Source organism: Desmodus rotundus, chromosome 9 (assembly GCF_022682495.2).
Source record: "Desmodus rotundus isolate HL8 chromosome 9, HLdesRot8A.1, whole genome shotgun sequence".
Taxonomy (NCBI): Eukaryota; Metazoa; Chordata; class Mammalia; order Chiroptera; family Phyllostomidae; genus Desmodus; species Desmodus rotundus.
Window position 1 is genome coordinate 106,272,906 of NC_071395.1, and position 24,890 is coordinate 106,297,795.

Below are 24,890 nucleotides of genomic sequence, written 5' to 3' on the forward strand. Positions count from 1 at the left end.
TTCACCTGAGACAAGTTTTACTGATGTACATCAAAGGCACGCTGGCATAAGACACTGTGTATGGCATATTGTGTTGGACAGATAAGTTAGATAAGACTTGGGTTCTGGTCTCAGTGGCTTTCATCTAGTAGGGGAGCTGACATGTACAAAGAAACAAAAACGATGGAGTGTGTGATGAGAGTTATGCAGGGAATACAAACCAAATGTTTGTATGAGTGCAAAGGAAGGAGGAGTCACATCCAGCAGAGGTGTGATTCCAGGAGGTAAGAGCACAAGAGAGTGCTTGTGGAATTGCTACATGGATAGGCTTTAGGTGGAGTGCATTCCCTTGGGAGGGGGGAGAGTAGAAAGGGAGAGGAATTAGGAAACGATTGTACTAATCCAGGCTTGAGAAAGGGAGGACAGGAACGGAAAAGTGTGGTGGATGGAGAAATGAAAAATAATTTAAAAGTAGGAGAGATGATTAAAAACAGGAGGGAATCAATAGGATTCGGATATGAAGCAGATGACGGAGAGGAGACATTAGAGCTGACTCAGGCTTTGAACCTCAGTTACTCAGACAATGAAGGAAGAAATAATCGAAAAGGGCCATTAATAGGAGGAGGTAGCCTGCAAAAGAGGATATGCAACGTGAGGTAAGAGTGGAACACGCTGTTCTAACTCACCGTGGGTGAGAAATGGGGTGGTGGTGGTGGTGGCGGAAATAGGGTGGAGCTGGAAACATAGGTTTAGGAGTGTTCTACACAAAAATGTCACGGAGAGCCATGAGAGGGATGAAAGTTCTAAGAGGGAAGGTGTATTGAAAAGAAGACTGAGGTTAGGTACTTTGGAAAAATCACATTTAAAAGAATGAGGAAAAAAGGAGACCAAGGGAAAGATTAGAGAGACAGTAGGAGAACAAGGATAAGGCAGTGCCGTGGGAGCGAAGGAGCCTTTGAAAGGTCGTTATTGAAAGATTTTCTTAGGCTCCGCCGAGGAAGAAATGCCAATCAGCCACAAAATTAGTCAATACAGAGCTTTACTGGGGTTTGTGCCCCTGGGCGAGGTTCCCCGGCGCAGACCTGGGAGGGGGAAGTGGCGCCCAAAGCAGGGAATATGGCGGGGTTTTATGCACCAAATTCTGATTGGCTCCCCTCGGGGGCTAGGGATTGGTCTCCTGGGACAAAGCCCGCAGTCCATCATTGGTGGTTCCCCTTGGGCTCAGGCCGCCAGGGGGATATCCCCGCCCATCCTGACAGTTATCCACTGAATGGTTCACTCATTCATTCAACAAAGATTTGCTGGGCATTCTGTGAACCAGGAACCGTGCACAATGAAGGTGTTAGGGATCAGACAGGAAATTGAGAGGATGGCAAAGTCAAAGACACTACATAATTTCTATTTTTTAAATTGAATTTCTCGGGGTGGCATTGGGTCACCAAACCATACAGGTTTCAAGTGTACAACTTAATAAAACATCTGCACATGGCATCGTGTGCCCATTGCCTCAAGCAAAGTCTCATCCTGCCCTCTCTCCCCGCCTCCAGCTATCACCACACTCTCATCTGTGTCTACGTGTCATGTATATATGTTTTTTGGTTAATCCCTTCACCTTCTTTCATGCAGTTCCCCATCCTCCCTCCCCTCTGACAGCTGTCAGTCTGTTCTCTGTGTCTATGAGTCTGTTTCTATTGTGTTTGTTAGTTAATTTTGTTCATTAGATTCCACATATAAGTGAGATCATATGGTATTTGTCTTTCTCTGACTGGCTTATTTCACTTAGCATAATAATCTCCAGCTCCATCTGTGCTGTCGCAAAAGGTAAGGTTTCCTTTTTATGGCTGAGTAGTATTCCATTGTGTACATATACCACAGGGGTTTTTTATTGTGTTTTTTTTTACATTACCATTTAGTTCCCTTATATCCCCCCCACCTGCAATCACCACACTGTTGCCCATGTCCATGAGTCCTTTCTCCTTTTTGCTCAATCTCTCCACCCCATAACCTCTCCCTGCTGTACAGCAGCTTTTTAAAATTCTTTTTTTATTTATTAATTTTGAGAGAGAAAGAAAGAAACATCAATTTGTCGTTCCACCTATTTATGCATTCATTGGTTGGTTGATTCTTGTATGTGCCCTGGCTGGGGATTGAACCTGTAACCTTGGCATAGTGAGACTGCACTCTAACCAACCAAGCTACCCAAAGCTGTACCACAACTTTTTTATCCACTCATCTGCCAATGGGCACTTGGGCTGTTTCTAGACCTTGGCTGTGTAAATAACACTGCAATGAACACAGAGGTGCCTCTCTTCTTTTGGACTAGAAGGGAACTACTTATTTTCACACAGGGATGACCTCCATACATTTGTGGACTAGGAGAGAGGAGGTAGGGGAAAGAAAATTAGGGAAGATGATGCACAGCGAAGTCCTGGAGGAAGTTGAAAAGGTGAGACAAGAACATAAGCCAAGAGGTTGGCCTTATTAAGGAAGAACAACACTTCTAAGTCCACAAGGAAGGAGTAAAAGTGAAGAGCAATTTTTGAGGGATGAATCAAATATGATGACAGATGGAGAGGGAAAGATTAATAGGTTCACATTCATGGCCTCAATGTCATAAAATAGAATTGAAGGACATTCTGCAGAGACGGGGGAAATGGGAACACGTGGAATGGCTTCATGGGTGTGGAAAATTTTGAAGAGTTACCTTGAGGGATGTGACAGGGAGTCAATAAAAGACAAAGGGTCAGGAGCATTTGAGGTCTTGCTCCCCAACATATGTTGTCAGTTGAGTTCAAATAAACTCTTAAAAATAAAAAGACAATGTTGAGAACTGCCCTGCCTGGTTTCAGAAGCTGTAAAGCCCCATGGCTAAGGCTGAGTGAGAGACCTTGGGACCATAAGCCACTAAAGAGACAAAGCTTATCTCCCTGGCAGGGGTGCTGCCTCTACCCACTTTACTTTACCCTGGTTGGCCCTGAGCCTGACCAGTTAGCCAATGACGGGTAAGATTCCTCAAGGGAGGGACGACCTAAAACAGGCATGGTCACGAAGAGGCCCTCAGGGAAGGATTTGGGGGGCTATAGAAAAAGGGGGTGATGGATCCTTGCCCCTCGGCTTTGACATAGCCTGAGTCCTCATTCTGTCTGCAAGAAGTCTCCTAATCTCTTGGCTGCCTTACTTCCCCTGCCTGATTTAAGCCTGAAACAATGACAGAGGGTGGTGCAGTCCTGTGCTGGAAAGGGCAGGTTCCCTGGGGCGATCAGACCTAAAAAAGAACACATAAAACCCTGTGAAACTTGCTTTGCTAAGAATGTCCTAAGTTTTCTGATAAGGGTCCAAGCATGAAATGAGTTTGTTTCCCAAAGTTTTATAGCCCTTTAGCTAACTGACCCTGACTCAGCTAACTGACTCAGAATAAGCCCTCAGAGTTCTTTGTATGTAGTCTACTGTTTGATCCTTACTGCCTGACAATGATTGATGAGCTTTACCTGTAGTCCTGTGCAAATTGAACCCAACAAAAGCCCATTGAGGAAAAGGCTCTTGGCGCTTCTCCTTTGAGAAATTGGCCCCTTTCCTCCCCAAGCAGATCATGTTTTGGTAGACTTATTCTCATCCATGGCAGCCAGGGGGGCCCTGCGGGCGGAGCCCCCCCCCAACAAGACAAGGGTCTCTTGCTGCACTGAGAGCCCAGCAGTGAGATTAGTGAAGGAATTTGGGGCTCAGTCAGCATATTCTGGTGATTTTATTTTTGTAACATTCCCCTGCTAAGAAATGATAACAAAGGAGTTGTAGGTGGGCAGGGAGCAACAATACTGGTTTGGAAACTGACCAGCAGGCAGTAGGTAAGCAAGGGGACAGGATTGAGTAGTCTAGCCTGGTTAAGGAGTCAGATAGACCAAAAGGGGTCTCGGACTTGAGACCAGGAAGGTGAGGACTTAAGATGAGAGAGAGAGAGAGATGATTGTGCTCAAATATGGCAGCTCGGAATCACAGAAGCAGAGCTGTTTCCACAGATCCAAGTTATGAATGTGCTCCCACAGGTGCCGCAGGAGACTGAAGAATGGTGAAAAGTTGAAGGTTATAGGAATTGAGGAGATTGAGGAATTGTGAGGCGCTTGACTTCAATGGCAACTGACTGACACAAAAGTTAATACTGAAAGAAGTCCAGCATAATGGACACAAACCTAGGCTGGGGTCTGGAGACCTGGGGATCTACTTGCAGCTCTATTAACAAACTGCGGCTGCGAAGGAGTCACTCACTGCTCTTCTCTGGGGTTGACTCAGACTTCACAGGGCCCTTTCCGCTCTAAACGGTAAGGATTTATAGGCTAGTGGCAAGGGGCTGGCTGAAAAGGCAGAACCTCTCCTCTAAGTTGGTCCCACCTTCTCCAGAGAAGGGTACGGAACCTTTCTGCTGCGCTTTCTGCCCGGACGTGCGGATGCGGAGACCGGAAGTCCTTTGCCCGGAGGTTCCGTGTTTCCTGGGCTACTACGATGGCGATGAGTTTCGAGTGGCCGTGGCAGTATCGCTTCCCGCCCTTCTTTACGTGAGGCTTAGTCCCCGAGAAGCCCCGCTGTGCCTCCCTTTCCTCCTCGGACCCCGGGTTCAGCCCTGATCTTTCACATGGGGAGGGGGAGAAAGGACCCGGTCGCCACCACTCTCAGCCCCTCGTTTTCTCCCCCAAACAAGCCTCCGGCAAGTGCTTCCTCTCGCCCTCTCACTCCTTGTAATTCTGCAACCCACCTCCTTCACCCGACAGGTTACAGCCGAACGTGGACACTCGGCAGAAGCAGCTGGCCGCCTGGTGCTCGCTGGTCCTGTCCTTCTGCCGCCTGCACAAACAGTCCAGCATGACGGTGATGGAAGCTCAGGAGAGCCCGCTCTTCAACAACGTGAAGCTACAGCGTATCCTCCCTCAGGCTCGTCCACAGCCCCCACACATGCACTTCCACACTTTGCCACATGCCCAGACTTCACACACCACCCCCTCCCCTTCACCCACAGTAGTTACATTCCCATCCAAACCGGTCTTGCGAAGGAGCAGGTGTATGGCGCTGGCATCCATTTTACCCCCCCACCCGCAAACCCAAATGCAGCACCAAGCCCTCTTGTCCTGGGCAATGATGGCTACCCAGGTGTCATCCAGGTCTTAGAGCCTCCGACCTGAAGCCGAGTCCCAAGCTTTTCAACCTGAGCCCCTTTGACTCTGAATTCCCAGTGCTGGTCATTGTGAGGCTTGATCTCAGGTACTACCTGTAGTCATTTTCTCCACCTGCTCTCCTCCTCCCAGGAAGTAAGGGTCGTTTGTTTTAGCTGACTGACTCATACCTAAAATATCTGTGCAGGAAGGAGAGAGGGCAGAGGGCGAGAAAGCATAGTACCTTTCATTTTGTAAAGCTCTTCTTTTTAATTGGGTTGATTGCTCTTTACCGTCTTCCCCCCAATATCCAGAAAATGCCAGTGTATAGCCCACAGGGAATTGCACATAAATGTACGTGGGAGGGAGAGGGAGGGGGCAGGTGGTTCTCAGCATGAGACTGACTCTGCGATTCCTTTTTTTTTGTATTTTATCCATTACCATTAACCCGCCTGTGCCCTTTTCCACCTCTACCTGCCACCCGCCTTTTCCACAGTCACCACACTGTTGTCTGTGTTCATGAGTCCTTTCTCTCTTTCTTTTTCGCTCAGTCCCTCCTCTGCCTCCAACCTTGGCTCTGCGAATTTTTATCCCACCCAATTCCATTAATGCCATTCCTTTAACCTTAAACCAGGCAAGCTCCCTGTGGAATCAATCCAGATTGTATTAGAGGAACTGAGGAAAAAAGGTGGGTTCAATTCCCCAGATTCCTTATTTTCCCTCCTAGTTGGGTTTTCCTGAGGGCAGATTAACGCAAGTGTCTTTTAATAACTTTTCTCTCTCCCCTGGCTTGAAGCCCAGAGTCCTCTGTACAGTAGGTAGCCCAATTCCCCAGGTCCTTTCTCCCATCGGTGTACAAAGTTAAAATCTCTCCTTGTGTGACCTAAGCCTAAGGAGATGTAGAAGGGGAATGGGTGCCTTGCAGGCAGCAATAGCAAAACAAATTTCTAATTTCTCCTTCTGAAAGCTGAGTCTCTTCTACTCTGTTCCACCTTGGTTTTTGTCCATGTGTCCCTTCTTAGAACACGGTGCTTTCATAAGTATCTGTTTTGCAGGGAACCTCGAGTGGTTGGATAAGAACAAGTCTAGCTTCCTGATCATGTGGCGGAGACCAGAAGAGTGGGGGAAACTCATCTATCAGTGGGTGAGACTACTCTGCTGCAGTAGAGAATGCATGGCAAAGAACTGTATCCTGCTCAGCCCATACCTGGTATTCCCAGATCCAGGTCGAGCAAAGTAGGGAGGTCGGGGGGGGGGGGGGGGGGGGGCCAGACAGAGGAAGTGTAGGTATTCCAGGCAAGATTCTTTCAGTGACCTAATTTCCATGGCTGCACAGAAGCCCCCTTTCTTTGCCTGTTGGGAGACCAGAGGCTACATGAGGCCATGTTTGGAGAATGCAGTACTGGGAACTACGAGTACTATTGTTGGCTGGAGCCTCTGGCCACAGAAGATAAATGGGGAAAGGAAGGAAAAAACAACAACAACCAAAAAATGGGGCCCCTCCCCCTCCTACCCGTACAGGGCTGTCCACAATATGAATTCGACCTTCTGAACTGTTGTGGGTGTGGGGAGAGACACTGTCCCCTAAATTCCTAGCCACCACCAGCTCTAAACATTCCCAAGAGAGAAAGGGGAAGAAGCATCAACAACCCAAATATAACAAACACACACGACCCATTTTTGAACAGGAAAACAACCAGAATGAGAGGTCACTCTCAGACACGTGAGGGCCTGCGGTTTCGTGGTTCCGAATGTGTGTGTACACATATAAATATAGCTCCTGCAGGGTTTGTGGGTTTCAGCCACTTCGCTGCAGAGGTGACAGCCCTGGTTTGGGACTAGGTACCATTCCTGGGTCAGAGAGGTGGAGCTGGCCAGTTCTCCCAGGAGACTCCTGATCCTTGTTCAGTCCCTGTTTTCTGTGTCCATAGGTTTCCAGGAGTGGCCAGAACAACTCTGTGTTCACCCTGTATGAACTGACCAGTGGGGAAGACACGGAGAATGAGGGTAATGCCTTTCCATTCCCCAAGTTTTATCGTCCGAATCCTCTCTCCAGTCCTTGTTTAACTGACATTCAGACTTCCCATTTTACTGGCTCTGAATTCCAAATATTACATAATTCAAGGGTTCTCAACCCATGTCCATTATTTTCATAAACCACCTGAATTCACATACAAAGAATACTCCAATTTTTGTCTGTGGGGTGTATGTGTATTTTTCTAGGGATAGAGTATGTGTCAGATTTCCAAGGGCATCTGTGACCCATGAAAAGTTAAGAATTAGGACTGTAGACACCAAAAGAGGAGCCAGGGCAGGAGATTAAGCCTGAAATCTCACTTCTTGCTGGCTCAGGCTTTCTTTCACCCTTTATTCTCATGCAGGGCTTAAGGTTTGTGGGCATGAACTGAAGGGATTAGGCCAACACCCTCAGTCCTTTTAAATACTTTGTTTTCTGGCCAGGCAGTGATTTGCATACTGTTTGATTTTATGTAGTGTAAATATTCTCTTAGCTCTTTTATTTCTGCCTTCATATTCTGACATCCAGGATCACTAAAGTTTCCAGTCTTTGCTGGGGAGAGGGGGGTGCCTCCCCTTTCTGCCAGGACTTGACTGCCCCCACAGAGTTTACAGCTCTTGGCTCTTCCCTCCAGCTCTGCAGGCTTCTGCTTGCTACGCCCACCATCACCTATGACTTCAGTGCGGCAACCTTGCCCAGCCCACCACCCAGGCTGGGCAAAGCTGGAGGCCTTCTCAGAAAGCAAGCTTCCTGAGCTGGGCCCCCACAGGGGATGAGATACACAAGCCTGTTAGGGCTTGCCTCCTGCCTCTCTCATCCCCCTGCAGTATATTGCCTTATCTCCAGACACTCAGCTGGCCCTTGGCTCCCAGCCTGGTTCCTTTTAACTAGGAAAGGGCAGGTATCTGTGCTGGACCCTAACAGTCTCCTGGCCAGATGTATGGCTATAGTTCTTTGTGTTAGGACAGGTCCTCGTGATGGATACAGGTGTGCCGCTCGCATCAGTGTCCAGTAAAAAGGGCCTCGACCTCCCTAGGCTTGATTGCCAAGGCCCCCCTCGGCCTGCAAGCAGGTGGTGCCATTCTTGGGCATCGGATGTGAGTTGGGGTGTACACGGGGGCTGAGTCTGACAGAAGAATCAAGAAGGGGGGGAAGTGTGAATACTCATTTTATACTCACTAAAGCTTTCTTCCACCCCTTACTCTCTCTCTCTTTTTTTTTTTTTAACTTATTTTAGAGAGAGAAAGAGGAAGGCAGGGAGAGAGAGAGAAACATTAATTTGTTGTTCCACTTATTTAGACATTCATTGGTTGCTTCTGGCATGTGCCCTGACTGGAGATTGAACCCACAACCTTGGTGTATCAGGATGGCACTGTAACCAGCTGAGCTCCCTGGCCAGGGCCTTCCATCCTCACTCTTAAGGAGTGCCCAGGAAGGGTGGGTTCAGCTGCTGCAGCAGCATTGCGGGCACGTGTGTATCCTGGCCTCATAAGGTCTCAGCTTCCAGCTGGATTGCTGTCCTCAGAGGCCTTGCGCCCCAAGGAGCTGAGTGTCCGTGACCGCCCCTGTCTCCCTGTCCAGAGTTCCATGGGCTGGATGAAGCAACCCTACTGCGGGCTCTGCAGGCCCTACAGCAAGAGCACAAGGCGGAGATCATCACCATCAGCGATGGCCGAGGCGTCAAGTTCTTCTAGCAGAGACCTGCTTCCCATCACGCCTTACCTCCCACCCTTCCAGGGCTTTCAAAAGGAGACAGACCCAGTGTCCCCACAGACTGGATCTGTGACTCCACCAGACTCAAAAGGGCTTCAGTCCAGGGATGGGTTTCCCACTTACCCCATGTGTCTGTCCCTGGGATAGAGAGAGGCTGAGGCGCCACCGAGAAAAGATGTGCTTCTCATTGCCCTACCTCCTGTCCTAGATTGTCCCTGAGCCAGGGTCTGTAAACCCAGCACTTTACATGTGTTCACATATGTAAGTACACACATGCCTATACAAGCTTCTGTCTCTCCCCCCTCCCACCTCTTTCGCTGCTGTTGCCTCCCCTCTCAGGCTGGTGCTGGATCCTTTCCAGTGGACGGTGGAAGCCCTGGCTGCAGGCAGCCTTCCAGGCAGTTCAAAGATAGGAGGCCCAAGAAGGAGCGGGGCAGTGAGAGGCGGGGCCAGACAGTGATTTATGATATTAAAAAGCTCAACCCCACTGCCTGCCTCTGATGTTACTACTGGAATGGGCATGGGGAGGTCTGTGAACTGTTACCCCTTGAGCAAATCCCTGCTTAGAAGAGGGCAGAGAGGCTTACGGCCTGTGTAAGTGGAAAGGTCCTCCGGTGCTGGCTGGCTCCAGTGAGCCTGTGGTTTTACATCTGCTGGGTGGGCTGTGGGAGGGAGTGCTGATGGAACACAGCCTGGGGACAGACTGCTTTCTGTGTCTGAACCAGAGTAACTTAATGGCTTCCCCTTGCCTCACCTCCCCCACCGAAGTCCTGGACTACTCAGAAGCCCCTCCCGCCATCCATCTGGTCTGGGTGAAGTAGTTGAGGCCAAGGAGAGCTGAGGGGGAGTAAACCGGACGTGGACTTCGGTTTATTGGAAACTTTGGCAAACAGAAGGGGGAGGAAGGAGAGCCTACATGGCAAAAACAGCCACTCTAATCAGGGCCAAGCTGTGGTCAAAGTAGGGAGGGGGAAGGGATGGGTGACCGGGTCCTTGGTGTGGGGGGTGGGGCTCACCCTAGGGTGCACACACCCATCCCTGTGCAGCCTGGGATGATGGCGTTGGAGAAAGCCAAACCTTTCCATGGACCTCTGTATTGTCAGCCTAGTGCTACAGTGGACGGCCAGGAGGGGTGGCGCTATCTTATCTGGGGCATGCAGGCGAGTGGTACCCTCCCCCTAGCTACCCTTTCTGGGGCCGGAAAGCCGAGGTCACGTTTGCTTTCCTTTTCCAGCATTGTGCCCCCGCCCCAAACAGGTTCGTGCACTCCTACAGTGCTGGAGGACACCTCACGGCCTCGCACCAGCTCCTAGGAATGAGCCCGAAGGCGGGTGCACAGGGAGGGGAGGGGGCGGAGCTGAGTACGAGGTGAAGGGCTGTGCACCAGAATCCACACCGTTCCTGCTCGGAGGGGGCGGGGCTGGGGGCGGGGCTCCAGGTCTGGCGAGTTGGGGGCTAGGGCCCCAGCAGCTCGTCCCCAGTGCTGCGCACCCAGCCAGTCCGCCTGTCAGGCCACCTCCTCTCCAGCTGCCTGGCTTTCTACCCTGCGGCGTCTGACCCTTCTTCATGCTGGCACCCCCGGCCCCAGAGACCTCCGTCCCCATGTCCCAGGCTGAGGCTGACCTGGCCCTGAAGCTCCCGCCCCCTCTCGCTGCCACTGGGCCTCCCCGCCTCGGGTCCCTTCCTCGCCGGGCGCGCCGCTTCTCCGGGAAAGCTGAAGCCCGGCCGCGTTCTTCCCGTCTCAGCCGCCGAAGCTCAGTCGACTTGGGGCTGCTGAGCTCTTGGTCCCAGCCAACCTCACCCGTTCTGGAGTCCCCCGATCCTCCGGACTATGCTGGGCCAGATCCCACAAGGAGCCCACCTCCTAGCTCCGAAGAGCCCCCCGAGGGCCCGTGGGCTGGGAGTGCCCCAGTGAAGGCTGCAGACTCTGCGCGTCCGGAGCTCGCGTGCTCTGCAGGAAGCCCGGGGTCCCGGGAACCACCGAGGGTCCCTGAAGCCTTGGCCCAGGAGCGGCGGCGGGAGCAGGAGGAAAAGGAGGACATGGAGACCCAGGCTGTGGCAACGTCGCCGGACGGCCGATACCTCAAGTTTGACATAGAGATTGGACGTGGCTCGTTCAAGACGGTGTATCGAGGACTAGACACCGACACCACAGTGGAGGTGGCCTGGTGTGAGCTGCAGGTGCGGCTGGGTGCCCCCTCGGTGGCACCTTGGGATGGGACCCTTTGAAGGCCTTGGGGTGGGAGAGCCAGGGGATAGCAACAGGAGAGGCATGTATTTTTCCATCGAAGATCCAGAGACTCCTGCTCCCACTTGCTCAGATGATCTGTGGATCTGGCTGATTCTGGGGTACAGAAAGAGAAACTGAGGCAGGTGGTGTATGGTGGCTCCCTTCTGGGTTTGTGCATTCTCATACTCAGCCCTGAAAAGTAGAAGGTAGGATGGGAAACTGTGCAGTGAGCCAGTTCAGGTATGAGAAAGCGGCTGGCCCCACTGCCTTCCCAGAGTGGTCCCTCTCTTCTCCTAAGTCTTGAGACCCTCAGCATGGTCCTCCTGTTCCCTCGGCCTGGATTTTTGCAGGAGGCTGGGATGATGGTATCCAGGAGGTGGGGCAGGGTTCTCTCCACTTCCAGAAGATTATGGCTGTTTTGGCAGGATGGGGCCCTCCCAGGCCCCTTCTGGAGCAGTTAGACTTCTAGACTTCTCCACTGTTGGGGGTTGGGGACGACAAGGAGCTCCGAGGCCCTGGCCAGGATCCAGCCCTGCTCCTCATCCCACTGCCCACCTGGGCTCTCCCTTCCCAGACCCAAAGGCGCTGAGCCCCATGGGCTTTCAGTTTGGGCCAGCAGCTTCAGATGCAGGCCTGGGAACAGAGCCTGGGGGAAGGGTCTCCTCCGGAGCCTGGCTCTGAGCTTGCCCCTTGCTCCTGCCAGTGCCGCACCCCAGGCTCTAGGCCAGGCTAGGAGAGGTAGCCAAACTGGGATGGGGGTGTGAGGGAGGGAGATGAGACAGGGACGGGACAGCCAAGGGACAGGGGGTGGTCTGGCATCTGGTTCTTGATCCTTCCTCTCTTTGTACCTCCCTCTGCAGCCCTCCACCTCCTGTCTGGTTCTAGCAGTTCTCAGTTTCTGGGGCTAACTCTCTTGCCAGTCCCAATTCTCTGCCGGCCGTCTGCCCGCTGCCTGCCTGCTGCCAGCCCGCTGCCAACCCCTGGGCGCCCTCTCCCGCCCCACGGCCTGGCCGGGCGGCCACAAAGGCGCTATTGAGCTCAAGGCTCCTGGACCTTACCGCATAAAGACGCTTGTGTCCAGCGGGGGGTCCAGGGGGTGGGCCCCAGGCCCAGGATGGGCTTGTCACTGGAGCATCTTGAGGGGACTGGACCTGGAATTCCGGGTCTACAGCTGGTTAGGCAAGCGACCCCACTGGCCCAGCCCCATCCCACAGCTTCAACCCTCCTGCTTCCCTGTGCCCTATCCCTCCCCTCTCCTTGGGGTCCTGGGCCTGACTTGACATTGACCCCTATCCCCCACCCCACAGACTCGGAAACTGTCTCGAGCTGAGCGGCAGCGATTCTCAGAGGAGGTGGAGATGCTCAAGGGGCTGCAGCACCCCAACATCGTCCGCTTCTATGACTCGTGGAAGTCAGTGCTGAGGGGCCAAGTTTGCATCGTGCTGGTCACCGAACTCATGACCTCCGGCACGCTCAAGACGTGAGCCCTGCGCCTGGTGGGAGTGGTTGGTGGGAGTTTGTGGTGGGAGGCCCCACTGCTTCTGCCACCCCTCTCAGGCCCTTCGAACTCTACACCCAGGTTCAGTACCAGGCTCACTGTCTCTCACCCACCCCTCCTGTGTCCCCTGCCTTGGTGAAGGGCAAGGTCCACTCAGCACTGCAGCCAAAATTTGGGCTTTTCCTTCCCAGACCCAAGGGCACTGAGCCTCATACGCTTTAAGTTTGGGCCAGTAGCTTCGGATTCAGACTGGGGGACAGAGTCTGGAGGCAGGGTCTTGCCCAGAGCCTACTCTCTGTCCACTGTGCACCCACTTCCCCCATCAGTCTATTTCCAAGTCCTTTCTTATATCTCTTCACTCGGCTTTCACAGCCCCAGTGACACCCCCACCTCACCGCCATCTACCTCACCGGTCTGGAGACCTGTGGCCCCCACCCCCCAAAAGGTCTTCCCCCACTCTGTCCCTCTCCTCTCCAAGCTGCCCAGTCTTCCTGCAGTCTAGGGTTATCTCTGCATTGCAAATCTTCCCTTATCACTCCCGTTCTTAACCCTTCCAGGTCTCCCACAGCCCTTGGGATAAAGTCACACTTCCTAAGCTGCTCACAGTCCTTAGGGTCCAGCCTCAACTTCATCCCAAATTCCAGACGAACCGAATTCCCAGCACCTCCTCCCACCGTTCTCTGGCTTGTTGTCTGTCTCCATGCCTTTGAGCACTGTGTCCCCTCTGCCTGGAAAATCTCCATTCCTTCCCCATCTCACCCTTGAACTCCTACTCATCCTTCATGATGGAACACAAAAGCTATTTCCTCTGTGGAGCCGAGAGCCCTCCCCCTCGCTGGGGCAGTTAATCATCCCTTCCCATGCTTCCACAGCATCTGGACCTCAGCCCTATAACTTCCTGTTGACCCACCACACCTCCTGACTCAGTTTCTCCCTGCATCCCGGTGCAGACCTAGGCTAGAATGCCGGCAAAAGATGCATAGGCGATGCTGCGGGTGGGGCTAGGGGGGATTTCCTGGTTGAGGGTCCCTTCCCTGCCGCAACCCTGGCTGTGCGCCCTCCCCAGATACCTGAGGCGATTCCGGGAGATGAAGCCCCGAGTCCTTCAGCGCTGGAGCCGACAAATCCTGCGGGGTCTTCATTTCCTACACTCCCGGGTACCCCCCATCCTTCACCGAGATCTCAAGTGTGACAACGTCTTTATCACCGGCCCTACTGGCTCCGTCAAGATCGGGGACCTGGGCCTGGCCACGCTCAAGCGCGCCTCCTTCGCCAAGAGCGTCATCGGTGAGTCCCACCAGGAGGGTCCTTGCCATTCTTACCTCCCCCCCCCAATCAGAAGAGAGCCTGGGGTCTTCCTATCCCCCAGCAAGGTCCTTTGATTTCCACGGAATTAGAAGACCATGGGGAAATGGGGAGACCTATGGCATCCCCTCTCCATGCTACCGAGGTGGGGAAGGGCCGACCACTTGCACTCCAGAACGGAGGGCTGCCTAGCCTTTGTACACCCAAGGGGGGGAGGGACAAGCCAGAACAGAGACCCTGCAGCCCAAGGCCTGCTGTGAACCCTACAGGGACCCCGGAGTTCATGGCCCCAGAGATGTACGAGGAAAAGTATGATGAGGCCGTGGACGTGTACGCGTTTGGCATGTGCATGCTGGAGATGGCTACCTCCGAGTACCCGTACTCAGAGTGCCAGAATGCCGCGCAGATCTATCGCAAGGTCACCTCGGTGAGAGGGGCGGGGGAGGAGGAACTCCAGGTGCCCTCCCACCTTCCTGTCCCAACCCGCCTGCGGTCAAGGCCCTTTCCCTTAAGGAAAACAGGCTAGACACAAAGATGCCCTGGTCGACTCTGAAGGGTAGTAGACAGACAGACAGACAGACACACACACACACACACATACACACACACACACACCCCTCCGCTACAAACTATTTAGATTAATGATGTGCGTGTAGCGCTCCCTCCGATTCCACTTTCAATCTCTCATCGGATCCTTTCAGCGGCCCCGTGGGGTGTTACAAATGAAAAAAAAAAACCAAACCTGACTTAGAGGCAGGTTTGTTTAAGGTCATTCTGTCGATGCGAGCCGGGGAGGAGGGGGAATTGGGATTCGAAATCAAAGCTCCCGCGGGAAGTGGAGGTGCTTCTGCAAGTGTTGCTGCCTTGGGGGCTGGGAGGCATGTCAAGCCGAGAACTGGGGCACAGAGGGCCGAGCTATTGAAACCCCTTCCCTAGGGCACAAAGCCCAACAGCTTCTACAAGGTGAAGATACCGGAGGTGAAGGAGATCATCGAAGGCTGCATCCGCACGGACAAGAATGAGAGGTGGGGTGCAGGGAGCCCGGTGGGGGTGGGCTGCAGAGATGGGCAGCTTCGGGCTCGGCTCACTGCTGCTCCGCCCTCAGGTTCACCATCCAGGACCTTGTGGCTCACGCGTTCTTCCGCGAGGAGCGAGGTGTTCACGTGGAGCTGGCGGAGGAGGACGACGGTGAGAAGCCTGACCTCAAGCTCTGGTTACGCATGGAGGATGCGCGACGCGGGGGGCGCCCACGGGACAACCAGGCCATCGAGTTCCTGTTCCAGCTGGGCCGTGACGCTGCTGAGGAGGTGGCGCAGGAGATGGTGAGCGGAGGACAGACTGCCCTGCAGTGGGCGTGTGAGGGGCCCCCGGGTGGGGCGTGGGGCGGGGGGAAAGGGGCCCAGCCCACTCTTTTCAGTGTCCCCTGCCTCTTTTTTTTCTTTTCTTTTTCCTTTTCTGTTCCATTTTCTTTTCTTCTTCTTTTTTTTTTGGGGGGGGGCGGCTTCCTTTTTAACCCCCCCCCCCACACATCCTGTGTCCAACACGTGAAGATTTTCTTTTCCAGGACAGGCCCTGAGTCCTCCAACCTCCCTGCTTTACTTCCTGCTGAGCTGATGATGTTTCTTGAATGCCTTTCTCTCCAATTTATCGACATACTTTTTTTTTTTTTTCGTATCCTCCCATCACGCGCACTCCCTCTCTCTCTCCCTCTCTCTCTCTCTCTCTCTCTCTCTCTCCTCTTTCTTCCTCCATGCTCAGAATCATCAACTTCAGGAAGCCTGTCCCTCTAGAGTCAAAATGAAAGGCGGCTTTTCACTGCAGCAGGCCCTCAGTTACAGGACCCCCCAGGTTTTGTTTTCCACCGGAATGTATTTGCCCTTCCCCTCTACTAGACTGTAAGCTCCTTGAGGGCAGAGGCTGTGTTTTCTTGATTTTCCCGTCCCTGACAGTGCTTGACCCATGGTAGGAGCTCCTTAAGAGCTCACATGTATGTGTACGTGGCGTCAGGCACATCCACGTGCATTTGACCGTTGTTCCCACCCCTCCACCCCAGGAATGATTTTATCCTGATTTATTGATGAGTCAGAAAGGCTGAATATCTTGCCCAGGGTGTCAAGCAAGTAAGTGGCAGAGCTGGATCTGAATACAGGTTGTTCAACCTTTAAGTCAGATCAGCCTGCCCTGCCTCTTTACGTACCCAGCGAATCTTGTTGAAATGAATAAAGAGATGACAAACGGAAGCTGGCCGTCCAGCAGACAGACAGACAGACAGATATATATGAAGGAGGTAGAAGATGTGGGGGAAGAGGCTTGGGGAGCCGGTTCAGGAAGGCCTGGGGGGGAAGGGAGAGAGTATAAGACTTTCAATAGAAGAAAGGATGAAAAAAGGGTGGGGAATCATCTATTATGGGTCTGGGTCAAGAACCTGAGAAAAGGCTTGAAATGTGGCGCAGGAGCAGGTCTCCATAACACTGACCTGAGATGAAACCCTGATCCATTACTTACAGGGGTTCTTGACCTTGACACTACGGACATCTTTGTTTGGGGGACTGTCCTGTGCATTGTAGGGTGTTGCGAAGAATCCCTGGCTTCTGCTTACTACATGCCAGTAGCACCTAACTGCAGTTATGACCAAAAGTCTCCAAATATTGCCAAATGTTCCACCCCACCCCCCGAAATGAGAGCAATGACTTACTGCATAACCATGAACCGGTCACTTATTTCTAAAATGGGGTTGATAAGACCTCTCCCAGGAGGTTATTGGGAGGTTAATGGTGATAATGTAAAGAGGTGCCAGTTAATGGGTATAGTAGCCAACCAAATGTCGATTCCCTTCTTCCTATATCCTCAAGGCCCCAAGAAAGTGTTCGGATGGGTCTTTGAGAGGGTGTCCCAAACTATGTTCCTCACCCTCTATCCCAGGTAGCCCTGGGCTTGGTCTGCGAAGCTGATTACCAGCCAGTGGCCCGTGCTGTACGTGAACGGGTGGCCGCCATCCAACGAAAGCGTGAGAAGCTGCGCAAAGCTAGGGAGTTGGAGGCCCTCCCCCCTGAGCCAGAACCCCCACCGCCAACTGTCCCCATGACTCCTGGGCTCCCCAGTTCCTTCCCACCTGAGCCTGAAGAGCCAGAGGCAGACCAGCACCAGCCATTTCTCTTCCGCCATGCCAGCTACTCATCTACCACCTGTAAGTCACCTCTGACCTTGGAGCCTAGGTCCCAGAACCCTTGGCCTCTGCCCACCCCCCCATAAGTTCACCCCAGAAGCACTGTCGCTTACCCTGCCTTCCACATCTAGCCACTGAGTTCCTTCTGGACAATGCCAGGCTCCTCCTTGCTCAGGCGGCCCCCCTGCTCGGCTGCCACTCTCCTTTATTTGCCCTTTTGTGATCCCCTACCCCACCAGCGGATTGCGAGACTGATGGCTACCTCAGCTCCTCCGGCCTCCTGGATGCCTCCGACCCTGCCCTTCGGCCCCTTCGGGGGGTGCCATCCAGCCCTGCTGAGTCCCATCTCCGCCTGTCCTCGGTGAGAGGGGTCACATGGGGGGTGCCCAGCCATTCCAAGCCCATGACCTATCTCCCTCCTTGTGAAATCAAACCTCATGACTTGGCCCCACGTCCCTGGAAATCCACCACTCTTGTCCTCGTCTTCCTTAATTCCATCTCCCTAGTACCTCAGCATCCTTGAAACCACCTCCCTGCATCGCAACAGGGATCTTTCCCTGATCTCAAGCACCCACATCCTATTACAGGCTTTTGCCCTATCTATTCCACGTTCTGGCCCTGGCAGTGACTTTTCCCCTGGAGACAGGTAAGTTCTGGTATGAGTTGGGGTGCCAGGGTGAGACATATGGGGCTGTAGGGTCTTGGTGTCCCCTCTGACACTCCTTCTCTCTCCTTTTCCTTTTGTAGCTATGCCTCAGATGCAGCATCGGGCCTTAGCGATGTGGGTGAAGGGATGGGACGGATGAGGAGACCCCTAGGGAGAAATCTCCGGCGCAGACCTCGATCCCGACTTCGGGTCACTAGTGTAAGGAAGAGGCACAAGAGATAGGGGACCGCCTTCAGGGACAGGAGGGAACTGTCAGGGGGATGTGGATGTCAGCCAGAAAAGGGGAGTAGCGGTGTGTGACTGCTACCCAAGTGGCAGCTAGTTTTAACACCAGACTTTGGGAGCGAGGTTTGGTTGGAGTGGGGATACATGATGAGGACAGAGAGCTTGACGTCCTCCCTTTTGCTGAATTTAAATCTGAAGGTCTCAGACCAGAATGACAGAGTGGTTGAGTGCCAGCTACAGACGCACAACAGCAAGATGGTGACCTTCCGATTTGACCTGGACGGGGACAGCCCAGAAGAGATTGCAGCTGCCATGGTGAGGGGGAGAAAGATGAGGACTGAATCTTTGGGTCTGGGACAAGAGTGTTCCTCCTGAAGTTCCCTGGTGTGGAACCGCCTCCCTCCCCACTTCCCACCATTCAGCCGCAAGGGTTTTTAAAGCACTGCGTGGCACTCAGCACAATGTCGCTGAAGAAATCTCTCTGTTTTGGAGGAGATGTATTTATCCACTGAGGTTGGGATCCTCAGCTGGAGCAATTTGAGACCAACACAGAGCACACGCAAGTGCTACAGTGAAGTACGTGCCAGACACATGATACTGTGGCTGTAAGTAAAGGATGGGGGAACAAGGGGGAAGAAGTAGGACTGCGGCAAAGTCTGAGTAAGAATGGTAGTGAAGGGCGGGAAGGGCGTGTCTAGTAGGGGTTCAGCATAAGCAAAGGCACAGAAGTAGGGAGTGACTTGGAATATGGTGATGGGAGGGCTTCATGAGGAGACCACTGGAATTAAGGGTTCCAACAGGACCCCTTCTGGAAGCAAGGTTGGGCATGTAGAGTGGGCCTGGATTATAGAGTCTTAAGAGTTAGGCAGAGTGGTCCTGGCTGGGTAGCTCAGTTGGTTAGAGCATCGACGGATACACCAAAGGTGTGGGATCAGTCCCTGGTCAGGGCACATATAAGAGTCAACCAATGAATACTTGGGTGGAACAACAAATCGATGTTTCTCTCTTTCCTTCCCTCTCTCTCTAAAAATCAGTACATTTTTAAAAATCCAGTTTCTTAAAAAAAAAGTTAGGCAGAGTGTAATATGGTAAGATGGGTTTTAAGAAAACCAATCTGCCTTGGGATGTACGAGTGGCGAGTGGGCCGGGGGCAGGGAATCCAGTTGGCAGGTGGGTACAAAAAGCCAGGTGTGGACTAGAAAGAATAGATTATGTGGGAGGTCAAAGCAGGTATCGGAAAAGTAAATTACTCTGTAATACAGTTATTTTTTGACAGAGTACAATACACAGTGTAGATGTTCAATAAATATTTGCTGAGTTGATATGAAAGGGTGTTAGGGGGAGAGGATATCAAGGGTGACTTTTAGTTTGGAGGAACTATTGGGAGTAGACCATCAAAGGAGAGGAGAAGTTGAACATGAAGGTGGGCCTTTTTAGGGGTTATGATGAGCCTGAATGATGGACAGTCAAGATAAGATTCTTCCTAGAAGCAGGATGTGGTCAGGCAGGGCTAGAGAGAGAGTTGGATTGTCAGTATGGAACTGAGTGAAGGGAGATGGGCCTGCAAAACCAGAGGCATAGAAGACCAAGAGTGTGTCTCAGTGGACACCTCAAAGGACACAGACGTGGAGCCTGAGAGGTAAGAGGAGCCTGAAAGATGTTAGTAAAAACTGAGCGAGGACAGAGTTTCAAGGAGGTGGTATAGGGTGGCACAGGCCTAAGGCAAGATCACACTGTGGGCTTTCGTCAGGAGAAGGTCTCCGTGGGAGAAGTTTCAGTGGAGCGAGGGCGGTGGATGTCAGCCTCTGGGGTGAAGGAGGACGAGGAATGGGAGAAACCTCAGGCTTCAGGTGCTCTCTTCTGAAAAACTTTCTATCGTGTCATTCACCTCATGTCCAGGACAAAGACAAAATGTCACCTGGCACGCCAGCTTATCACTTCCCATCAAGGGGAGGTGAAGGGGCACAGAGATGAGTGGTTAACTGAACCCTCCCTCCCCCTTCCTGCTGACCTTCACCAGGTGTATAATGAGTTCATTCTGCCTTCGGAGCGAGCCGGATTCTTGAGCCGGATTCGGGAGATTATCCAGCGAGTGGAGAGCCTGTTGAAGAGAGATACTGGCCCTGTGGAGGCTGCTGAAGACCCCCTGGGCCCTCAGGTCAGACCCCTAGGACACCTCCAGGGGCAAATGGACTCTCTGCTCCAGGCTTCATTACTCTCTGCCTCACCAGTCGCCTTGGATCTAACTTCTCTTCATCTCTGGGAACCTAAAGCGGTGGCTGTTAGCCTCTGATGAAAGCCATGGACCCTTGTTCTAGAAAAATGTGTTCAATGCATACTTTTCTTTTAATGCATTATTTCAAAGTAATGTCAGTTGTACAGAAAGAAGTTGCAAGAATTGTACAAAGAACTCCATGATACTCTTAGCCTACACTTGCCAATTGTTTTGCCACATTAGCTTTCTTTCTCTTTTCCCCCTCTACTCGTGTGTTCACTTTTTTCCCCTGAACCAGTTAAGTTGCAGACATTATGCCCCTTTACCTCTAAATATCTCAGCAATACATTTTTGAATTCCTGAAGTGCATCTGTGGACTCCTAGAGGTCTGTGAGTTCTAGCTTAAGAACCCCAGTCTGAAACCTTCATCTAAGACCAGGCTCTTCCCCACTGTGACTGTGGGCCTTCTCTCTCCCAGGAGGAGCCAGTACCGTTGCCTGCCCTCCCAGGCCCCCTCCCCAACCCATCCGGTGGTATGTACTGTCCCTACTCTTCCCAGCCCTTGGGTTGCTCCCGGGAAAGGCACAGAAAATGGAGGACTGGAATTCAACACACCCTCCTCCCCAACAGAGCTCCAGAGCAGTACCTCCCCGGAGCATAGCAGCTGGGCAGCCTTCTCCACCTCCCCATCTTCTCCTGGAACCCCCTTGTCTCCTGGAAACCTATTTTCTCCCGGGACCCCTGTTTTCCCAAGTCCCATCTTCCCCACCACTTCTCCCCCATGTCATCCGAGCCCCTCCCCATTCTCCCCAGTTTCTTCCCAGGTCTCAAGTCTCTCTCCACACACCCCCAGCTCTCCACTTCCATTCTCTCCCAGTGCATCTCAGTTTCCAATCCCCTCCTCTCAGTTTCCACAGAGTTCTGTCCTTTCTAGTTCTCCACCTACCTTCTCTCCCAGTTGTGCCTTGGTCTCTCTCATGCCTCATCCCTTTCCTCCATGTTCCTCTGCTTCTCCCCTCCCCCCCACCACAGCGGCTCCTCTCCTCTCTCTGGCTAGTGCCTTCTCACTGGCTGTGATGACTGTGGCCCAGTCCCTGCTGTCCCCCTCACCTGGGCTCCTTTCCCAGTCTCCTCCAGCCCATCCTGGTCCCTTACCGAGCCTGTCCCCTTCCTCTCCCCTTGCTCCTTGTGGCCAGGCGAGGCCTTCACCTTTGTCAGCTGAGTTGGAGAGTGAGGTGAGTAGGAAACCGAGAGGGATGATTAAGGGGGCTCCATCTTGGACCACTTCTCTCCTGATGGACCCACCACTTTGTAGGCCCCCCCAAATCCTGCGTGGCCACTCCTGGGTGAAGCCAGACTGGCGCCCATCTCTGAAGGTGAGGCCTCTAACCACTGACCTTCCCCTTTCCATTATCCTCAATACACTTTAAGTACTGCCACTGATTTCTCTCCCTCCTTCCATGACTCCCTCCTTATTTCTCTACAGAGGGAAAGCCCCAGCTTGTTGGGCGTTTCCAAGTGACTTCATCCAAGGAACCAGCTGAGCCTCTTCCCCTGCAACCAACATCCCCAACTCTCTCTGGTTCCCTGAAGCCTCCAACCCCTCAGCTGTCCTCAGAAAGCTCAGACACAGAGGATAGTGCCGGAGGCGGGCCAGAGGCCAGGGAGGCTCTGGCCGAGAGTGACCGTGCAGCCGAGGGCTTGGGGACTGGAGTTGAGGAGGAAAGGGACAGTGGGAAGGAACCCCAAGTCGGGGACAGCCCCCCACCCCTGAGCCATCCCAGCCCAGTGTGGATGAACTACTCCTATAGCAGCCTGTGTCTGAGCAGTGAGGAGTCAGAGAGCAGTGGGGAGGATGAGGAATTCTGGGCTGAGCTGCAGAGTCTTCGGCAGAAGTGAGTCTGGGGAGGATGGACGACAATAAGTGGGCTTGGGAGAGCAGTGTGTAGCTCACCCTCTTATGTTCCTGGTGCATCCTTAGGCACTTGTCAGAGGTGGAGGCACTACAGACACTGCAGAAAAAGGAAATTGAGGACTTGTACAGCAGGCTTGGGAAGCAGCCCCCGCCGGGTATCCTGGCCCCTGCTGCTATGTTGTCCAGCCGCCAGCGCCGCCTCTCCAAGGGCAGCTTCCCCACCTCCCGACGCAACAGCCTGCAGCGCTCCGAGCCTCCAGGCCCTGGTGAGACTGCAGTTGCCAGGCTCCCATCTTCCCCAAGTCCCCTTCCCTAGTGATACAGCTTTCTTCCAGGCCCTGGGTGTCTGCCCTTGCTTTGGGGGGCACTAGCCCCCCTTTCCCCATGGCCCCTTCCCTCACTCAGTGCTCTCCCTCCCCATCCTGCACCCAGGCATCATACGAAGGAACTCCCTGAGTGGCAGCAGCACCGGCTCCCAGGAGCAGCGGGCAAGCAAGGGGGTGACATTCGCCGGGGATGTTGGCAGGATGGTGAGGGCAGGCCCAAGGGAGGGCAGGCCCAAGGGAGGGCGAGCCCAGGGAAAGGTAACTGGCTGCAGCTTCACCCTCCTCCCACCCCAGCGGTTTCTTCAGTTTTGTTTTTTTTCCCCCCTCCAGTGAATTCAGAACAGAAGCCATGTGTCTCCCCTCCACCAGGACCCACCGTGGAGCTTGTGCTCTCAGAGTCTGCTGGCCAACACAACTCTGCGAGGAAGACCTCGGCACTGAGGGAGTAGAAGGACAAAGGGGCAGGGAGAGTGCTGTTCCATTATAGGGAAGAGCCAAACGTGTGAGAACTATTTGCTGTGTGTAGAGGTACACATTCTGCAGCCTACCATCCTCCCCAGCCAAGAGTCAACCACTAAGCAATCCCACCCAAGTGCAGAGGCTTCCAGAGGGCACACTCCCAGCTGGGCAAGCGGACGGAGTGTTCTCACATCAGAATTAGCAGCAGCCAATAAAAATGCTGGAAACCATGCCTCTAAATTTGTATCTGTCACAGGCTCTAAGAACTGGGGGCATGTGGAATAAGGAAGGGGAGGACTTAGAAGGGACCCTCCTCTCCCAATAGAAGGCAGGGGTAGAAACTGCCCAGCCTTCAGGTTTCCTGCTAGCAGTTCATGAGGAAACTACACGGTTAACGATCCACATCCCCAAGCTGAGATCCCATCCAGATCCCACCTTAGGTCTACCCAGGCAGGCCCCAATGGAAATTAAAAAAAAAACGAAAGCTGCTTGTCCCTCACCCTTCATCGACCTTTCTCTCGAGGGGTGGGGAAAAGGCAGTAAAGTTGGAACAGTGTGTTGTTCTTGAGGGCAGAGGACAACGAGTGACCTTTCTCTCCCCTCCCCCCAAGATGTGGTTCAGTCTCAAAGAGCCCAGTGACCCACCATGAGCTCTCCCTTAAATCAGGTGGAAAGATCTCACGGAAAAAGTAATTCTAGTTAAACATTGATGGCTCCCTGGGGCAATGCCACTGCTGCGGCTGCGGCCTGTGGAGCTTTTTAGCATGAAGTGTCAGCCCCAACGCACTCACCTGACTCCAAGAGAGATGACTCAGTTTATTTGCAACCCAACCCCCTCTTTCCTCACACGTTCAATACTGCACAGAGTTACCACACCCACTCCGGAAACAGCCCACCTCTGTCCTCCTTCCTCCCAGCCCCCTGCCCCTGGGAGGTGAGGGGGATAAACCACCATGTCAGAAAGCCTGGGAAAAGCCAAGGTTGGATACCTTCCAAAAAAGAAAAAAACAAACTACAAGGGCTCAGCTGCCGCACACAGTGAGTGTGAGGTGGGCAATGTTCCCTTGACAACGGCCAAATGCACAAATAAATCCATAGCTTCTTGAGCTGAATCATCGTCCAAAGTAAGGTAGCCAGCAATGCTGTGAGCAGGCTTCAACTTCGACAAGGTCATGGGGCATCATCTGTCACGTGAAGGGGCTCCAGCGGGCTGGAGATGTGCGATGCCCATCCGGATCAGGGTCCAGATGCCCTTTGCCTAGCTCGGGCTTGAGCAGCTTTGACCTCATCCTCCAGCTCATCTAGGAAATGCTCCTGGGACACTGAGTAGAATGTGTAACCGTCTGCGGAGGTGGGTTAGGGAAACCGCTTAAAATACGCACAATCCCTTTTCCCAGGCTTGCTCCCACCACACTTGTTAATCTCTCACGCTCCCAAATCAGTGATTTATTCTTCTGCCCTCTGGTCTTCCGAGCCCTACCCCGACTCCGTTATTATTAACGAATCATATTAAAATCACAAGATAATGTGCATTAAGTGTTTGACTCAGCGTTAGGTTTTTACAGCTCAGGGTCTTTCTACCACCCCCACAGTGCCCTCCTACACACCTCTGCTCCCCTCCTCTTGCCCCCCTATGTGGTCTCTCTGAATCCACAGTACAGACGGATACAAATAGCTAACACCACGGCCCCGATGCCCAGGCCGGTCACGATGTTCCGGGTCCGCCGCTGTGGCAGCGTCTTCTGCCACTGGGTGAACTGCACCTGCCGCATGAACTGCAGCTGCGCGGGAGTCAGCTTATCTCGAGTCGGGTCGATGCGCTGGGCCAGAGGGGCCTGTCCACTCTTAGCATCGAGAGGGTCACCAGCTCCGGAGGCCGCCATATTGCCGCTCCTTTCTTCGCAGTCGGGGGGCGTGGAGTTTGCTGGGAATAGCGGTCTTTGGCCGCCGCAGGGGTCGCTGGGAGATGTAGTCCGCGTTTTTGTTTTTGTTTTTTTAACCAACCGAGCGCGGCTCCTGGCCTTAAGGGGTGGGCGG

General features: G+C 53.2%; 3 protein-coding genes across 4 annotated transcripts; 2 read left to right on the forward strand and 1 right to left on the reverse strand.

Annotated features, from left to right (window-relative positions):
* Positions 1 to 4,413: 4,413 nt before the first annotated feature.
* VPS25 (vacuolar protein sorting 25 homolog) lies at positions 4,414 to 9,334 on the forward strand. The gene is made up of 6 exons (XM_024553530.3): positions 4,414 to 4,526; positions 4,740 to 4,885; positions 5,752 to 5,805; positions 6,173 to 6,261; positions 7,049 to 7,124; positions 8,716 to 9,334. Exons 1-6 carry the CDS (start codon positions 4,474 to 4,476, stop codon positions 8,826 to 8,828), a joined length of 531 nt encoding a protein of 176 aa, XP_024409298.1. The 5' UTR covers positions 4,414 to 4,473; the 3' UTR covers positions 8,829 to 9,334.
* Positions 9,335 to 10,267: 933 nt separating this feature from the next.
* On the forward strand, positions 10,268 to 23,083 carry WNK4 (WNK lysine deficient protein kinase 4). Of its 2 annotated transcripts, XM_024553531.4 has the most exons (19): positions 10,269 to 11,028; positions 12,385 to 12,557; positions 13,642 to 13,862; positions 14,150 to 14,307; positions 14,817 to 14,905; positions 14,986 to 15,202; positions 16,803 to 17,067; positions 17,286 to 17,407; positions 17,634 to 17,692; positions 17,794 to 17,911; positions 18,137 to 18,253; positions 19,959 to 20,096; positions 20,632 to 20,686; positions 20,784 to 21,388; positions 21,469 to 21,529; positions 21,640 to 22,048; positions 22,135 to 22,334; positions 22,501 to 22,598; positions 22,725 to 23,083. In XM_024553531.4, exons 1-19 carry the CDS (start codon positions 10,414 to 10,416, stop codon positions 22,725 to 22,727), a joined length of 3,723 nt encoding a protein of 1,240 aa, XP_024409299.2. In that variant the 5' UTR covers positions 10,269 to 10,413; the 3' UTR covers positions 22,728 to 23,083. The 2 variants fall into 2 exon arrangements, with proteins under 2 accessions (XP_045045896.2, XP_024409299.2); XM_045189961.3 differs by lacking the exon at positions 22,501 to 22,598 and having other exon boundaries at positions 10,268 to 11,028.
* A 566-nt stretch (positions 23,084 to 23,649) lies between these two features.
* Positions 23,650 to 24,775, reverse strand: COA3 (cytochrome c oxidase assembly factor 3). Its single transcript, XM_024553532.4, has 2 exons — positions 24,523 to 24,775; positions 23,650 to 24,196 (listed from the first exon to the last, which is right to left on the reverse strand). Exons 1-2 carry the CDS (start codon positions 24,734 to 24,736, stop codon positions 24,090 to 24,092), a joined length of 321 nt encoding a protein of 106 aa, XP_024409300.1. The 5' UTR covers positions 24,737 to 24,775; the 3' UTR covers positions 23,650 to 24,089.
* Positions 24,776 to 24,890: the final 115 nt, after the last annotated feature.

Excerpts from the sequence above, each read along its gene's own strand:
- VPS25 (XM_024553530.3), top strand. The coding sequence starts at position 4,474 with ATGGCGATGAGTTTCGAGTGGCCGTGGCAGTATCGCTTCCCGCCCTTC. Across the intron at positions 4,527-4,739 it reads CGCTTCCCGCCCTTCTTTAC|GTTACAGCCGAACGTGGACA; the intron begins GTGAGGCTTAGT and ends TTCACCCGACAG. Across the intron at positions 5,806-6,172 it reads AGAGGAACTGAGGAAAAAAG|GGAACCTCGAGTGGTTGGAT; the intron begins GTGGGTTCAATT and ends TCTGTTTTGCAG.
- WNK4 (XM_045189961.3), top strand. The coding sequence starts at position 10,414 with ATGCTGGCACCCCCGGCCCCAGAGACCTCCGTCCCCATGTCCCAGGCT. Across the intron at positions 17,408-17,633 it reads CCCATCTCCGCCTGTCCTCG|GCTTTTGCCCTATCTATTCC; the intron begins GTGAGAGGGGTC and ends ATCCTATTACAG. Across the intron at positions 17,693-17,793 it reads GACTTTTCCCCTGGAGACAG|CTATGCCTCAGATGCAGCAT; the intron begins GTAAGTTCTGGT and ends TTCCTTTTGTAG.
- COA3 (XM_024553532.4), bottom strand. The coding sequence starts at position 24,736 with ATGGCGGCCTCCGGAGCTGGTGACCCTCTCGATGCTAAGAGTGGACAG. Across the intron at positions 24,197-24,522 it reads GGCCGTGGTGTTAGCTATTT|ACGGTTACACATTCTACTCA; the intron begins GTATCCGTCTGT and ends CCACCTCCGCAG.